This window comes from Oncorhynchus mykiss, chromosome 25, assembly GCF_013265735.2.
Source record: "Oncorhynchus mykiss isolate Arlee chromosome 25, USDA_OmykA_1.1, whole genome shotgun sequence".
NCBI classification, from domain to species: domain Eukaryota; kingdom Metazoa; phylum Chordata; class Actinopteri; order Salmoniformes; family Salmonidae; genus Oncorhynchus; species Oncorhynchus mykiss.
The window spans coordinates 8,158,514-8,176,067 of record NC_048589.1 but is presented as its reverse complement, the minus strand read 5'-3'; the positions used below and the strand labels follow the sequence as shown (position 1 = coordinate 8,176,067).

Sequence of the window (17,554 nt, the reverse complement as noted above, 5' to 3'; positions counted from 1 at the left end):
AATGTAGAAACCATATGGAAGCTAACAGAGGAGCACAAGCATATCCATGTTACTATCTATGAACTATAAGGGGCAGTATTAGCCAGTGGAATCACAACCTGTTTTTTTTTTCTTTCTCTCTCTCTCTCGTCCTGCAGTGTCAACGTCCTCCAGTAGGGGTCCCCCTCTGCGCGGCATGCCGCGGCAGGTGAAGATGACTCAGCTCTCCGGCATGGTAATGCTGGGCCGCCGAGAGGTCAGCAGGGCACAGAGTCCCACCGTAACTGATGACGACGACCCTCAAGCTTCCACGCCGCCTCAGACCCGCTACAGCACTCAGCAGGTCAGAGAGATCAAGTGAAATCCGACCTGGGTTCAAATACTCTTTCAAATCTTTCAAATAGCTTGAGCGTTTGATTTAGTCTGCCAGGTGGGCGGGTTTGCCCTTTTGGACCTTTTCTATTGGTTCAATTTTAACAAGCAAGCTCCATCAAGCACAGCGCGAGAGACAGAGTCAAGTCACATCATTACTGTAGCAGGACATATTAGGCTGTTACCGGAACATCGTTCATCAAGATTCTGTTTTGGACTGTCGGGGATGGCAGTAGGGAGATGAAGGTCCTAAAGAGGTGAACGGACTTGCAAAGATATGTCGCAGACTCAGTTCATGGGTAGTTCATGGTTTGTAACGTAGAAATATATTTTACTAGACTGGTTCACCCATCACGGATCATTGACTTGAATGGGGATTTTGTTCTAGTAGTTCTATTTTTATCGTTTCTAAAATTGTATTTCTCTGCCTCTCAACCTCAGGTCCCAAACCAGACAGTCGCTGCGCCAATGCTTGCACCAATCAGAATGCGGGTCAGGGTTCAAGCTAACGTGTTTCTGATACCAGTACCACATAGGTTGGTGTATTTGTCTTCCTGCATGTATGTGTGAAAGAGAGTGAATGTCTAAAGTGGTACATTTAAATTGAAATGTTTGTCATTTAGCAGACGCTCTTATCCAGAGTGACTTACAGGAGCAATTGGGGTTAAGTGCCTTGCTCAAGGGCACTGGCAGATTTTTCACTTAGTCGGCTCAGTGGTTCGAATCTGTGACCTTTCGTCAATCTTAACCGCTAGGCTACCTGCCGCACTTGGGGGACCCTTTTGGCCTTGCTTGAGATTCAGCTTCTATACTAAAATCAAATCAAACTTTATTTGTCACATTTGCCGAAGTGTAGACTTTACCGTGAAATGCTTACTAACACGCCCTTAACCAACAGTGCAGTTCAAGAAGAAGAAAATATTTTGTAACTGGGGTGTGTGTGTTTGTGTGTGTCACTGTGTATTCCAGCGAGGCAGACTCATGCACGGTGTCGTGGCTATGTGAACAGGCGGCCCAGCGCTACTACCAGGCCTGTGGCCTCCTGCCACGCCTTTCGCTGCAGAAAGAGGGCGCTCTGCTCTCTCCCCAAGACCTGCTACTGGCTGTTCTCCACACCAATGAAGAGGTGAGGCCAAACACTTACGATAGTGTGGAAATACACATAAAACACTGGAGGTTGGAATAATTGTGTGAGAATGATAATGCACTTTTAGTGTATAAGAGCTGTTTGAAAAGACCGCCTGAAATGTCAGCCTGTTTTGGTAGGATGGAGTAAATTAATTAATAGACCAATAGGAAAGAGTTCCAAACTTCTCAAATCAAATTACGTTAGTCACCTGCACTGAATACAACAGGTGTAGTAGACCTTACAGTGAAATGCTTACTTACAAGCCCTTAACCGACAATGCAGTTTTAAGAAAATGCAAAGCAATGCAAATAGTCTGGATAGCCATTTGATTAGCTGTTCCGGAGTCTTATGGCTTGGGTGTAGAAGCTGTTTAGAAGCCTCTTGGACCAAGACTTAGGCGCTCCGGTACTGCTTGCCGTGCGGTAGCAGAGAGAACAGTCTGACTAAGGTGGTTGGAGTCATTGACAATTTTTAGGGCCTTCCTCTGACACAGCCTGGTATAGAGGTCCTGGATGGCAGGAAGCTTGGCCCCGGCACCCTCTGTGGTGCTTTGCGGTCAGAGGCAGAGAAGTCGCCATACCAGGCAGTGATTCAACCCGTCAGGATGCTCTCGGTGGTGCAGCTGTAGAACCTTTTGAGGATCTGAGGACCCATGCCAAATATTTTCAGTCTCCTGAGGAGGAATAGATTTTGTCGTGCCATCTTCACGACTGTCTTGGTGTGCTTGGACATGTTAGTTTGTTGGTTATGTGGATGCCAAGGAACTTGAAGCTCTCAACCTGCTTCACTACAGCCCATGGGGGCGTGCTCGGTCCTTCTTATCCTGTAGTCCTCAATCATCTCCTTTATCTTGATCACGTTGAGGGAGAGGTTGTTGTCCTGACACCACACTGCCAGGTCTCTGATCTCGTCCCTATAGGCTGTCTCATCATTGTCGGTGATCAGGCCTACCACTGTTGTCATCGGCAAACTTAATGATGGTGTTGGAGTTGTGCCTGGCCACGCAGTCATGAGTGAACAAGGAGTACAGGAGGGGACTGCGCCCTCACCCCTGAGGGGACCCCGTGTTGAGGATCAGTGTGGCAGATGTGTTGTTACCTACCCTTAACACCTGGGGGCGGCCAGTTGCAGAGGGAGGTGTTTAGTCCCAGGGTCCTTAGCTTAGTGATGAGCTTTGAGGGCACTGTGGTGTTGAACGCTGAGCTGTATTCAATGAACAGCATTCTCATATAGGTGTTCCTTTTGTCCAAGTGGGAAAGGGCTGTATGGAGTGCTATAGAGATTGTATCATCTGTGTATCTGTTGGTGCGGTATGCACATTGGAGTGGGTCTAGGGTTTCTGGGAAAATGGTGTTGATGTGAGCCATGACCAGCCTTTCAAAGCATTTCATGGCTACAGAAGTGAGTACAACAGGTCGGTAGTCATTTAGGCAGGTTACCTTAGTGTTCTTGGGCACAGGGACTCTGGTGGTCTGCTTGAAACATGTTGGTATTACGGACTCAGTCAGGGAGAGGTTGAAAATGTCAGTGAAGACACTTGCCAGTTGGTCAGTGCATGCTCGGAGTACACGTCCTGGTAATCCCTCTGGGTCTGCAGCCTTGTGAATTGTTCACCTGTTTAAAGCTCTTAACTCATATGAGTGTGATCACACAGTCGTCCGGAACAGGTGATGCTCTCATGCATATTTCAGTGTTATTTGAATCGAAGCGAGCATCGAAGTAATTTAGCTCATCTGGTAGGTTCGTATCACTGGGCAGCTCTCGGCTGTGCTTCCCTTTTGTAGTCTGTAATCGTTTGCAAGCCCTGCCACATCCGACTAGCGTCGGAGCCGGTGTAGTAGGACTCAATCTTAGTCCTGTATTGACACTTTGCCTATTTGATGGTTTGTCGGAGGGCATAGCGGGATTTCTTATAGGCTTCCGGGTTAGAGTCCCGCTCCTTGAAAGCAGCAGCTCTACCCTTTAGCTCAGTGCGAATGTTGCCTGTAATCCATGGCTTCTGGTTGCGGTATGTACGTACGGTCACTGTGGGGACGATGTCCTCGATGCACTTATTGATGAAGCCAGTGACTGATGTGGTGTACTCCTCAATGCCATCGGAAGAATCCCGGAACATATTCCAGTCTGTACTAGCAAAACCGTCCTGTAGTTTAGCATCTGCTTCATCTGACCACTTTTTTTTTATAGACAGAGTCACTGGTGCTTCTCTGCCAATAACAGCTAATTTTCCCCTGCCCACTCCGACATTCCTAGCAACATTTTTGTTGCTAAGAATCTATTTTTGTACCTTTTTGACCATTTTTATCGTAAACAATCACACGGAGGTACCTAATTGTTACCCAGAAATGATTTGATATTGAGATGATAACTGCTGCATTGGACCTTTTTAACCACTGACACAGGATCAGATTGTATTTAATCCCTCAGTCTAATGGTTAACATTTAAGAGTGAGGATAGGGTAATCTGATCCTAGATCTGTCGGTAGAAGAAACTCCTACCTTGAAAAAGGCATAAGTAGGACTGTGATGGCAAATTCTGTTACTTGTGTTGATCATCTGGAACAGTGCCACCTCCGTTTTAAATGGTGATGTGAAAGATTGCAATATTAGAAACACAAATGTGTAATCTGATGATTATGTCCACTGCAGGTCGTGGCTGAGGTGTGTTCGTGGGACCTCCCCCCTCTTCCTGAGCGCTACAAGAAGGCCTGTCGCAGCATGGCAGTGGGTGAGTATGTGAACAACTGATACCTCTCTGGTTAATTTCCTGCCGCGGAAATGTGCGAATATGGGAAGGAAAGGGGGAACCTAGTCCGTTGCGCAATTTAATGCATTCAACCTAAATGTGTCTTCCGCATTTAACCCAACTCCTCTGAATAAGAGAGGTGCGTGGGGCTCCCTTAATCAACACCCAGTTCATCGGTGAATAACAGAATTCACAGTTTTGAGCGTGTATCCCTAAATTACTGGTATTTGAATACCTGAAGTGCATTGTTAATCCATGCCATGTGTTTCTGTGTGCGTGTGTGTGTGTTGTCTCTAGAGGAGAACAAGCGTGTGGCTCGTCTGTGTGAGGTGCAGGACGGCAGTCCCTCTGTGTCAGTGTGTGGCCTCAGCCTGCCCTCCTCCTCCCTCTCCCCTCTCCTCCGTGCCCTCAAACTGCAGGCCAGCCTCACCCAGCTACAGCTGTCTGGCAACCGTCTACACGATGACCTCTTCCCTGAGTTGGTCGCCACTGCCGTCACCATGCCCCGGCTCCGCCATCTGGATGTGTCCTCCAATCACATCACGGGGGAGGGGCTTAAGAAGGCGGCAAACGCCTTGGAAGGGCAGACTCAACCTGCTTTCCCGGTAACTTTTTTTATTTTATTTTATTTCACCTTTATTTAACCAGGTAGGCTAGTTGAGAACAAGTTCTCATTTGCAACTGCGACCTGGCCAAGATAAAGCATAGCAGTATGAGCAGACAACACAGAGTTACACATGGAGTAAACAATTAACAAGTCAATAACACAGTAGAAAACAAAGGGGGAGTCTATATACAATGTGTGCAAAAGGCATGAGGTAGGCGAATAATTAATATTTTGCAGATTAACACTGGAGTGATAAATGATCAGATGGTCATGTACAGGTAGAGATATTGGTGTGCAAAAGAGCAGAAAAATAAATAAATAAAAACAGTATGGGGATGAGGTAGGTGAAAATGGGTGGGCTATTTACCAATAGACTATGTACAGCTGCAGCGATCGGTTAGCTGCCCAGATAGCAGATGTTTGAAGTTGGTGAGGGAGATAAAAGTCTCCAACTTCAGCGATTTTTGCAATTCGTTCCAGTCACAGGCAGCAGAGTACTGGAACGAGAGGCGGCCAAATGAGGTGTTGGCTTTAGGGATGATCAGTGAGATACACCTGCTGGAGCGCGTGCTACGGATGGGTGTTGCCATCGTGACCAGTGAGCTGAGATAAGGCGGAGCTTTACCTAGCATGGACTTGTAGATGACCTGGAGCCAGTGGGTCTGGCGACGAATATGTAGCGAGGGCCAGCCGACTAGAGCATACAAGTCGCAGTGGTGGGTGGTATAAGGTGCTTTAGTGACAAAACGGATGGCACTGTGATAGACTGCATCCAGTTTGCTGAGTAGAGTGTTGGAAGCCATTTTGTAGATGACATCGCCGAAGTCGAGGATCGGTAGGATAGTCAGTTTTACTAGGGTAAGCTTGGCGGCGTGAGTGAAGGAGGCTTTGTTGCGGAATAGAAAGCCGACTCTTGATTTGATTTTCGATTGGAGATGTTTGATATGAGTCTGGAAGGAGAGTTTGCAGTCTAGCCAGACACCTAGGTACTTATAGATGTCCACATATTCTAGGTCGGAACCATCCAGGGTGGTGATGCTAGGCGGGGATGCGGGTGCAGGCAGCGATCGGTTGAAAAGCATGCATTTGGTTTTACTAGCGTTTAAGAGCAGTCGGAGGCCACGGAAGGAGTGTTGTATGGCATTGAAGCTTGTTTGGAGGTTAGATAGCACAGTGTCCAATGACGGGCCGAAAGTATATAGAATGGTGTCGTCTGCGTAGAGGTGGATCAGGGAATCGCCCGCAGCAAGAGCAACATCATTGATGTATACAGAGAAAAGAGTCGGCCCGAGAATTGAACCCTGTGGCACCCCCATAGAGACTGCCAGAGGACCGGACAGCATGCCCTCCGATTTGACACACTGAACTCTGTCTGCAAAGTAATTGGTGAACCAGGCAAGGCAGTCATCCGAAAAACCGAGGCTACTGAGTCTGCCGATAAGAATATGGTGATTGACAGAGTCGAAAGCCTTGGCAAGGTCGATGAAGACGGCTGCACAGTACTGTCTTTTATCGATGGCGGTTATGATATCGTTTAGTACCTTGAGTGTGGCTGAGGTGCACCCGTGACCGGCTCGGAAACCAGATTGCACAGCGGAGAAGGTACAGTGGGATTCGAGATGGTCAGTGACCTGTTTGTTGACTTGGCTTTCGAAGACCTTAGATAGGCAGGGCAGGATGGATATAGGTCTGTAACAGTTTGGGTCCAGGGTGTCTCCCCCTTTGAAGAGGGGGATGACTGCGGCAGCTTTCCAATCCTTGGGGATCTCAGACGATATGAAAGAGAGGTTGAACAGGCTGGTAATAGGGGTTGCGACAATGGTGGCGGATAGTTTCAGAAATAGAGGGTCCAGATTGTCAAGCCCAGCTGATTTGTACGGGTCCAGGTTTTGCAGCTCTTTCAGAACATCTGCTATCTGGATTTGGGTAAAGGAGAACCTGGAGAGGCTTGGGCGAGGAGCAGCGGGGGGGGCGGGGCTGTTGGCCGAGGTTGAAGTAGCCAGGCGGAAGGCATGGCCAGCCGTTGAGAAATGCTTGTTGAAGTTTTCGATAATCATGGATTTATCGGTGGTGACCGTGTTACCTAGCCTCAGTGCAGTGGGCAGCTGGGAGGAGGTGCTCTTGTTCTCCATTGACTTCACAGTGTCCCAGAACTTTTTGGAGTTGGAGCTACAGGATGCAAACTTCTGCCTGAAGAAGCTGGCCTTAGCTTTCCTGACTGACTGCGTGTATTGGTTCCGGACTTCCCTGAACAGTTGCATATCACGGGGACTATTCGATGCTATTGCAGTCCGCCACAGGATGTTTTTGTGCTGGTCGAGGGCAGTCAGGTCTGGGGTGAACCAAGGGCTGTATCTGTTCTTAGTTCTGCATTTTTTGAACGGAGCATGCTTATCTAAAATGGTGAGGAAGTTACTTTTAAAGAATGACCAGGCATCCTCAACTGACGGGATGAGGTCAATGTCCTTCCAGGATACCCGGGCCAGGTCGATTAGGAAGGCCTGCTCACAGAAGTGTTTTAGGGAGCGTTTGACAGTGATGAGGGGTGGTCGTTTGACTGCGGCTCCGTAGCGGATACAGGCAATGAGGCAGTGATCGCTGAGATCCTGGTTGAAGACAGCGGAGGTGTATTGGCCAGTTGGTCAGGATGACGTCTATGAGGGTGCCCTTGTTTACAGAGTTAATGAACAAAAATATAAACGCAACATGCAACAATTTTAAAAAAGATTTTAAAGTGAGTTACAGTTCATATAAGGAAATCAGTCAATTTAAATAAATTCATTAGGCCCTAATCTATGGATTTCACATGACTGGGAATACAAATATGCATCTGTTGCTCACAGACACCTTAAAAAAAATGTAGGGGTGTGGATCAGAAAACCAGTCCGTATCTGGTGTGACCATTTGCCTCATGCAGCGTGACACGTATAGAGGCTGTTGATTGTGACCTGAGGAACGTTGTCCAACTCCTCTTCAATGGCTGTGCGAAGTTGCTGGATATCGGCGGGAACTGGAAAACGCTGTCGTACACGTCGATCTAGAGCATCCCAAACATGCTCAATGGGTGACATGTCTGGTGCGTAAGAACTGGGACTTTTTCAGCTTCCAGGAATTGTGTACAGATCCTTGCGACGTGGGGCCGTGCATTATCATGCTGAAACGAGGTGATGGTGGCGGATGAATGGCACGACAATGGCCCTCAGGATGTCGTCACGGTATCTCTGTGCATTCAAATTGCCATCGATAAAATGCAATTGTGTTCGTTTTCCGTAGCTTATGCCCATACCATAACCCCACCGCCACCATGGGGCACACAACGTTGACATCAGCAAACCACTCGCCCACACAACGTCATACACGCTGTCTGCCATCTGCCCGATACAGTTGAAATCGGGATTCATCCGTGAAGAGCACACTTCTTCAGCTTGCCAGTGACCATTGAGGGTGAGCATTTGCCCACTGAAGTCGGTCACGTCACCGAACTGCAGTCATGTCCTGGTGGGGACAATGACCCCGCAGATGAGCTTCCCTGAGACGGTTTCTGACAGTTTGTGCAGACATTCTTCGGTTGTGCAAACCCACAATTTCATCAGCTGTCTGGGTGGCTGATCTCAGACGATCCTGGTTTGGTAAGAAGCCGGATGTGGAGGTCCTGGCCTAGCGTGTCCACACGTGCTCTGCGTTTGTGAGGCCGGATGAATGGACTGCCAAATTCTCTAAAACAAAGTTTGAGGCAGCTTATGGTAGAGAAATTAACATTAAATTATCTGGCAATAGCTCTGGTGGACATTCCTGCAGTCAACATGCAAATTGCACGCTCCTTCAACATTGTGTTGACAAAACAGCACATTTTAGTGGCCTTTTATTTTCCCCAGCACAAGGTGCACCTGTGTAATGATCATGCTGTTTAATCTGCTTCTTTATATGCCACCTGTCTAGTGGATGGATTATCTTGGAAATTGACAAATGCTCACTAACAGGGATGTGAACACATTTGTGCACTAAATAGAGAAAAGCTTTTTGTGAATATGGAACATTTCTGGGATCTTTTATTTCAGCTCATGAAACATGGGACCAACACTTCACATGTTGCGTTTATATTTTTGTTCAGTATAAATAGTGATTGATTTTGTATTTACTTAGTTCGTTTGTATTTACTTAGTGTAATTTGTAAGAATAGTTTCTTATTTTCTAGTGAAATACTCTCAGCTGGAAAGCAAGTGAAGCTATGAATGTTAGAAGTCCTTTTTTGTTATCCTTGAATGTTTTAGCATCCCAGAATGTTGTTTCAGAAACATATGCGCCCCTATGGGACTGAAGTATAATACTCACCTGTAAGACTCTCGCTGTGCTGTGCCCTTTATATGGACGTGTAGGGGCCCAGGATTCTGTACCTTATCTTCAGTGATGGTTTACAGTACACCGGTCTGTGTCATTTTATATGGTTCTATTCTGCACAGAGGTCATGTTATTTAAGAATAGTATATGACTGACCAAAAGTTTGAATCAATCATGTGGTATGTATGTGTTCACTATTGTTGCTCACCCATAGGTTCATCAATGTGTAGATTATTCATATCTAAACTATAAGAACAGGACGACTATGTAAAGGAAGGCGTAGTGCGGCTACATCACGTGCTACATATGGATGGATGTGTTGATGGCGAGCTAAACAAAATGGTCGTCTCTTCCCTCCCATCTCTCTCTAGTGTCTGGAGGAATTGGACCTGAGTGTGAACCCGCTGGGTGATGGTCTGTCCCAGGCCCTGTCCTGCCTGCTGTCAGCGTGCCCCCTACTGGCCAGCATCTCCCTGCAGGCCTGCAACCTCACAGCCCGCTGCCTACAGCAACACCGTCTCCTACTGGCCAGAGCCCTGGCAGGTAAACAGGCTCATTAATATACCCTTTTCACACTGATATTCTACAGAGTCCCGGGACCACCCATAGATAAAATGTATGCATGCATGACTGTAAGTCGCTTTGGATAAATTGTATTTTATTATTATTATTATTATTATTATTATTAAATATAATGTATATAAATGGTGGAGACCACTCCAAATGGACACATTTCTATCTGTTTGAGGTAGTTTGAAATGTTCCAGAAGAATCAGTATCATCTCATCATCCTACAGGTACAGGGCACCTGAAGTCTGTGAATCTATCCCATAATGCTCTGGGCTCTACAGGCTTTGAGCTGGTCCTGAAGACTCTGCCTCTCCACTGTCTCACACACCTCCATCTGTCTGCCATCCGCTGTGGACCCGCTGACCACCCTGCTTTAGAACACCTGACGTCAGTCCTGTCCCAGGTACACAGCACATGCAAACACACAAATGCACACACACACACACACACGCGCGTGCACACGCACAAATTAAAAAACTGCATCATTAGAATACTTGACATTAATTAAGCATTGTTTGGCGAAAGAACTGCACAAACTATCATATTCTCTAAGTAGCCTTAAGTGGGTGTAAATTTGTTCGTGAATGTACACGAAAAGAAACTGCTGTGCAATTAAAATAAATAAATTGGTAAATGATAAAAATGCTATTATTGGATATTGGCCAAACAATTGGTTAGGTTTCTGGTAACTCTTGTTTCTCTCTAACCAGTAAACCCATACAGGTTACTGCCAAAATAAAGGAAACACTTGAGTAAATAATGGATATAAAGTATATATAATGCAGGTGCTTCCACACAGGTGTGGTACCTGAGTTAATTAGTATAAAAATGCCCAGCACTACCGAGTCCCATCTTGGCCTGGATGAGGGCAAGGTTCTTGGCAGTCTGGCGAAGGACACTTCCAAGCAAAGGCTTTGGGATGGAGATGCAATATGGCAGTCGTGCCAACATATCTCATCAGACACCTGGTGGAAGGGACTTTGTGGATCTGAGGCTCTTTCCCCTGTTGCCTCGATCATCCTACAAATCCCACCACCAGCAGCCACCTCAAAGTGCAAATGGTCCTTGTTTGGACCAATACAAGGGTTGAAAAATTGGTGACCATTCGGGCAAATTTGAGGCTTTTTGAGCCTGGCAACGAGCCATCCGCAACAAGGTTGGAACGTGACAGTGAAGATAAGGCCTCAGAGTCTGTTCAAGAGGTGGACATTGAGGAGGTCCAGGGAGAAGACATGGAAGCCTGAGAGGAAGACAATCAAAGCTTTAGTTTCTAGACTTTTACAGATGTATGTTGAAAATGTTTTTGGGAGATGCAATGGATCATTCAATAGTCCCTTTCTTTTGTTGTTTAGTGAAATCATCCCATGTGCAGAGTGAACTCATTTAATTAAAGTTAAATTCGTAACTAAATAGTTTTTTTCTATTTCTATTGGAAGGATTTAATCATTTTAATTATGTCTACTTATGATAAGATAAAAGGTTTCTGTCTCCATATGATATGGTAAATATATCCAATGCAAAAAAAACATCTACATTTAAATGGTATTAATATTAATTTGCATATATTCCCATTAATTCCCATGTATTCCTGTTAATTCCCACAAACTTTCCACCTCTGAATGTTCCCCATAATGTGCAACCCTATACAGGATTATGAGATCTTATACATTTTCTTCTATGAGATCTCATCAGCTAACATCACTTTTTGTGGATTTTGTAAAAAGCTAACATCTGTGCTAACATGTCAAAAAATAAAACCCCTCTGGACGCATGCCTTTGACGTCTAGCTAACAGACTTAGATTACTTATTAGACGGACCCAAAGTCTCCTCGGGACAACATTGTTCGAGAAATGATAAAATGCGCACCTTCCCGCTGAAGAGATATGGTTTGCAGCCTGGAGCAAAACAATATACCATCCTTGTATTTTTGTTTGAGCTGGTAAGCAGAAAGCTAACTTAACCATCTACCCTTTTGGCGTAATGTAGCGTAGACTAGTTTGCGTGGTCGCTGTAGTGATTCGGAAATGTTGTGACTAATGTTGTAGTTCCATTTCTCAGACGGTTAGTGACTCGTTAGCAACTTACTTATTCTGAGCACATAAAGGCTCTCCTAGAACAAAGCGTATAAGATATCCTTAGCCTGTGTTAACTTCAGACCTTATTTTTGGCATATCTCCCTTATACCCTGTTTATTTTCCCCATTCATTTCCCCTTTAGGAATGCCCAACGGAACAAGAGGTAGAAAATGCTAACTAATTTCCGCTTTTTTTAGGACGACAAGCTGGCGAGTTCTATAGAACACTTATGGAAGATTCTGGAGTGGAGCCTGACATTTTTTTTCATCTCAAACATGAAACACCTAATGATGGTATTTCTCATGGAAGAAGGGTGTCACATCCCTCTAATATACTTCCAGCCACTTGTAGAATCTATGCCACGGTGCATTGAGGCTGTTCTGGCCGGCTCGTAGTGGCCCAACTCCTTTTGTTGGTGTTTCCTTTATTTTGGCAGTTACCTGTACCACAGGTCTGAGGCAGGCGCAGCTGAAAGCGTGTGGAAATAACATTTCACAGGTTGAAAAGGAAGCATGTCATTCACACTTATCTGCTGCACAACGTTGCCGTTTGCTATTCAGGCCAAGAGACGTGCTGATATGTTAAGGAAGACACAATGGTTGTATCTTAAAGTGTATATAGCATTTGACTTAAAGGGGAGCTCTGGCAAGATTGTCTTCAATAGAGGAACAAATGTGGTGATGGTCCCCCTGTTAAGTAGGATTCATGTCGACTAATGTTTAAAGCTGGAGGCCAAGCTGAGAACTAAACATTGATATATTGGGTGACATAGTACTCACTGCCTGGTACTAAGCAGACCTGGGTTGAAATACTATTTTACATTTCTCAATTACTTTCACGTACTGTACATTTTGAAGTAAGTATTCAGATATTGTTTATTTGAAAATACAAATAGTTGAATATTTAAGCAATAAGGCCCAAGGAGGTGTGGTATATGGCCAATATACCACGGCTAAGGGCTGTTAGTGCCTGGACACAGACCGTAGCCGTGGTATATTGGCCATATATTGCATTTGGAAAGTATTCAGACCCCTTGACTTTTCCCACATTTTGTTACAGCCTTATTCTAAAATAGATTAAAAGGAAATTCCTCAACAATCTACATGAAATAACCCATAATGACAAAGCAATAACATGTTTTTAGACATTTGCACATTTATTAAAAAAAACACATTTATCGAGACTTGAAATTGAGGTCAGGTGCATCCTGTTTAAATTGATCATCCTTGAGATGTTTCTACAACTTGATTGGAGTCCACCTGTGGTAAATTCAATTGATTGGACACGATTTGGAAAGGCACCTACCTGTCTATACAAAGTCCCACAGTTGACTGTATGTCAGAGCAAAAACCAAGCCATGAGGTTGAAGGAATTGTCCGTAGAGCTCAGAGACTGGATTTATGTCGAGGCACAGATCTGTGGATGGGTGCCAAAACATTTTTGCAGCATTCAAGGTCCCCAAGAACACAGTGGCCTCCATCATTCTTAAATGGAAGAAGCCACTCCTCAGTAAAAGGCGCACGACAGCAAACTTTGAGTTAGCCAAAAGGCACCTAAAGGACTCTCAGACCATGAGAAACAAGATGCTCTGGCCAGATGAAACCAGATTGAACTCTTTGGCCTGAATGCCAAGCGTCACGTCTGGAGAAAACCTGGCACCATCCCTACAGTGAAGCATGGTGGTGGTGGATGTTTTTCAGCGGCAGGGACTGGGAGACTAGTTAGGATAGAAGGAAAGATGAACGGAGCAAATTATAGAGATCCTTGATGAAAACCTGCTCCAGAGCGCGCAGGACCTCAGACTGTGGTGAAGGTTCACCTTCCAACAGGACAACAACCCTAAGCATACAGCCAAGACCACGCTGGAGTGGCTTCGGGACAAGTCTCTGAATGTCCTTGAGTGGCCCAGCCAGTGCCCGGACTTGAACACGATCAAACATTTCTGGAGAGACCTGAAAATAGCTGTGCAGAGACGCTCCCCTTCCAACCTGACAGAGCTTGAGAGGATCTGCAGAGAAGAATGGGATAACTTCCCAAATAAAGGTGTGGCAAGCTTGTAGTGTCAGACCCAAGAAGACTCGAGGCTGTAATCCCTGCCAAAGGTGCTTCAACAAAGTCCTGAGTAAAGGGTCTGAATAGTTTAGTTTTTTGATTTTTTTAATAAATGTGCAAAATTTATAAAAACCTGTTTTTGCTTTGTCATAGGGTATTGGGTGTAGATTGATGAGGGGAATAAACCATTTAATCAATTTTAGAATATGACTGGTACGTAACAAAATGTGGGAAAAGGCAAGGGGTCTGAATACTTTCCGAATGTACTGTATATCACTCCCCCCTGAGATGTGTTATTGCTATTATAAAAGTAAATGACAGTTCTGTCATACCTGTGGTATACCACGGCTGTCAGCCAATCAGCATTCAGGGCTCGAACCACCCAGTTTATAATAAGCCCTGCATGTCTGATAGCTGTGGAATATACTATGGGTATGACAAAACACTTATTTTCCATTGGTAAACTGTTTATAATTCCATTGGTAAACAGTTTATAATGGCAATAAGGCACCTCTGATATATGGCCAATATACCACTGCTAAGGATTGTGTCCAAGCGTTGGGCCTTCCTCTGACAGCGTTGCCGTGGTATATTGTCCATATACCACACCCCCTCAGGCCTTTTTATTGCTGAATTAATTCCATACAATTGCGCGGTATAATTCAAATGGCTATGAAGTTCATTCTTACATGTTCTATTTTTGAGCTGCTTTTGAAGGCAAAAGTTGAATTGAAGACATTGGCATTTGTTTAATTCGATTTTCATAATAGCAAGCCCAGGATGATGGTTTGGTTACCAAGGCAACTACTGCAACTATCTAGCCAGTAGACTTGCTAGCTACTTCAGTGGATGTTGTCACATTTTCAACTGGCAAATGAATAAATGCATTATTTTCCAGAAAACACGTTTTTGGAAATCCACTTGAAGTATTGGCATGTATTTGAAAAACTAATTCACTGACTCAAATCCATTTAACCACTAGAAGTAGTTGATTCGGGACACATTTATTTGAAAATTCTCACACATAAAATACATATTTAAATAAATGATCAAATACACACCCAGGTCTGGTACTAAGACGTACTACTAATACATCGTTATAATTGCCTGGTCAAGGGCACACCATGAGATCAGGGATTTGATTGGTCCCTTGCTGAGTCACGGAGGACATGGTTCTGATTGGTTCTTTGTGTGTTCCACAGGATGACTGCTCCCTGACCCATCTAAGCCTGGGGGGAAATGGACTGACGGACAACAGCGTGGCCACCCTCGCCAGGTGTGTGTGCATTTTTGTGTTTTCTCTCTATTCATGTCACCCTTGTCCTTTAGTTGAGCTGCCTGTGCCTTTTCCAAGTGTCCGCTCTGTACAGTACCTCTGATTTATGTGACTGTCCAATATTGAGATCCGTATGTTCTGTGTGTCCAGATGTCTGCCTGTCTGTCCCTCCGTGGTGTCTGTGGACCTGTCAGGGAACCCGGCGGTGACCTCAGCAGGACTCTACAGCCTCCTCTCCGCCCTCCGTGACGCCCAGAGACCTTTGACCCATCTCAACCTCCAAGGTACATTAGGCCTATAGTAGTCTATTGGTTCTCAGTCTGTATTTGTCTCTCTCTAAGTCCCTCTAATTTGTTCCATCTCTCTTTCTCAGGTTGTCAGGTAGCCGGCCCCTGGGACAGCTGTAGTTTGGACGGCCTGTCAGAACAGGTCCAGGACCTGCGGCTGTGCTCCCAGAGGCTCAACAAACTGGACCGCGAGGTCCTGCAGCAGACCTGGGGCCAGAGGACTCCCGTGGGCCACTTCCTCTCCAGAGATGCCAAATGCCTGCTCACTGTTGCCCCCTCACTGTGAGGACGCCTCCTTGAGTTCTCACACCGTTAAAGACTAGTGTCACTTGGATTCCAATACATACACTTGAGATGATTTACACCCTTTGGTCGTCGTATTTGTGGCATATTTTGGTGACACAGGCTGCAGAAGGATCTCCGAATGAATGATCTTGTATGCATAATGTAGATATAATTTTCTGTGTTTGTGGGTGTGTTTATATATGTCTATGTATTTGTATGTATTCAATGGAAAACATAAAAAAATAAAGTGAACATGATTGTCATTATTTTTGGGCTGTTTATTTCCATGGTGCTTTTTTCCATGCAACCTCACAAAATTAGCTGATTTTACGGTCAAACTGTGAAATGATTAAATCCCTCGCTTCTGTCTCCTAGTCTCTTTCCTCAGCCGCTGTCTCCGACACAACTCTCAGGGTGGAGCATCATGAGTCTTGCAAACGGGGCTGTTCCCCGCCTACTTGGTGTGAGCTTCTGAAGACACAGTTGCACACTGTGGTTTCCAACCTTGTTAGTTAACCCACTGACTGGTCTTCTCACTGTTGAATAGTTCCACAGAGGATGGTGTTGGGTGGGCTTCAAGCAGAGGTAGGAGGAGCTATAGGAGGTCCGGCTCATTGTAATATCTAGAATGGAATTAATGGAATGGTATCAAACATGGAAACCACATGTCCTCCTATAGCTCCTCTCACCAGCCTCCACTGGCTTCAAGATCATGTGGGAAAAGTGCCTACTCACACCACACACCTCAGTGTTCCACAATATGACTCAGCGATTGGGCCAAGGTGATTATGGTTAGAACTAATTTCTTTACTAGTTATTGTCATTTCCAATTTATAAAAAAATCTGTAAATGGTTTCTGATGGTGCTACTGCCACCTTGTTAACTGTTTAAGTAGACCCAAACAGAAGCCATGGATTACAGGCAACATCCGCACGGAGCTAAAGGGTAGAGTTGGCGCTTTCAAGGAGCGGGACTATAACTCGGAAGCCTATAAGAAATCCCCCCTCTGACAAACCATCAAACAGGCAAGCGTCAATACAGGACTAAGATTAAATCGTACTACATCGGCTCCGACGCTCGTCGGATGTGGCAGGGCTTGCAAACAATTACAGACTACAAAGGGAAGCACAGCCACGAGCTGCCCAGTGACACAAACCTACCAGATGAGCTAAATTACTTCTATGCAAGTAACACTGAAACATGCATGAGAGCACCAGCCGTTCCGGACGACTGATCACGCTCTCCGTAGCCGATATGAGAAGGACCTTTAAACAGGTCAACAGTCACAAGGCCAGAGGGATTACCAGGACGTGTACTCCGAGCATGCGCTGACCAACTGGCAAGTGTCTTCACTGACATTTTCAACCTCTCCCTGACTGAGTCTGTAATACCAACATGTTTTAAGCAGACCACCATAGTCCCTGTGTCCAAGAGATGATTGTGGACTAAAGGAAAAAGAGGACAAAGCACGCCCCCATTCTCATCGTCGGGGCTGTTAGTGGAACAGGTTGAGAGCTTCAAATTCCTTGGTGTCCACATCACCAATAAACTATCATGGTCCAAACACACTAAGACAATTGTGAAGATGGCACGACAAAGCCTATTCCCCCTCAGGAGACTGAAAAGATTTGGCATGGGTCCTCAGATCCTCAAAAGGTTCTACAGCTGCACCATCGAGAGCATCCTGACTGGTTGCATCACTGCCTGGTATGGCAACTGCTCTGCCTCCGACCGCAAGGCACTATAGAGGGTAGTGTGTACATCCCAGTACATCACAGGGCTAAGCTTCCTGCCATCCAGGACCTCTATACCAGGAGGTCAGAGGAAGGCCCTAAAA

The 17,554-nt window shown here is 45.4% G+C and overlaps 1 protein-coding gene across 2 annotated transcripts in view; it reads left to right on the top strand.

Moving 5' to 3' along the window:
• The window catches only part of tonsl (tonsoku-like, DNA repair protein), a 33,645-nt gene extending 17,662 nt beyond the window's left edge, over positions 1–15,983 (top strand). Inside the window, exons 19-28 of one of the 2 annotated variants that reach the window (XM_021584443.2) lie at positions 138–322; positions 793–887; positions 1,321–1,477; positions 4,130–4,208; positions 4,524–4,831; positions 9,543–9,714; positions 10,023–10,144; positions 15,072–15,145; positions 15,296–15,429; positions 15,519–15,983. In XM_021584443.2, coding sequence (XP_021440118.2) covers positions 138–322; positions 793–887; positions 1,321–1,477; positions 4,130–4,208; positions 4,524–4,831; positions 9,543–9,714; positions 10,023–10,144; positions 15,072–15,145; positions 15,296–15,429; positions 15,519–15,718 — 1,526 coding nt within the window. In that variant the 3' untranslated portion in view covers positions 15,719–15,983. Of the gene's footprint in view, positions 1–137; positions 323–792; positions 888–1,320; positions 1,478–4,129; positions 4,209–4,523; positions 4,832–9,542; positions 9,715–9,968; positions 10,145–15,071; positions 15,146–15,295; positions 15,430–15,518 lie in introns of both variants that reach the window. The other variant, XM_021584442.2, reaches the window with a different exon arrangement.
• The last annotated feature ends 1,571 nt before the right edge of the window (positions 15,984–17,554 follow it).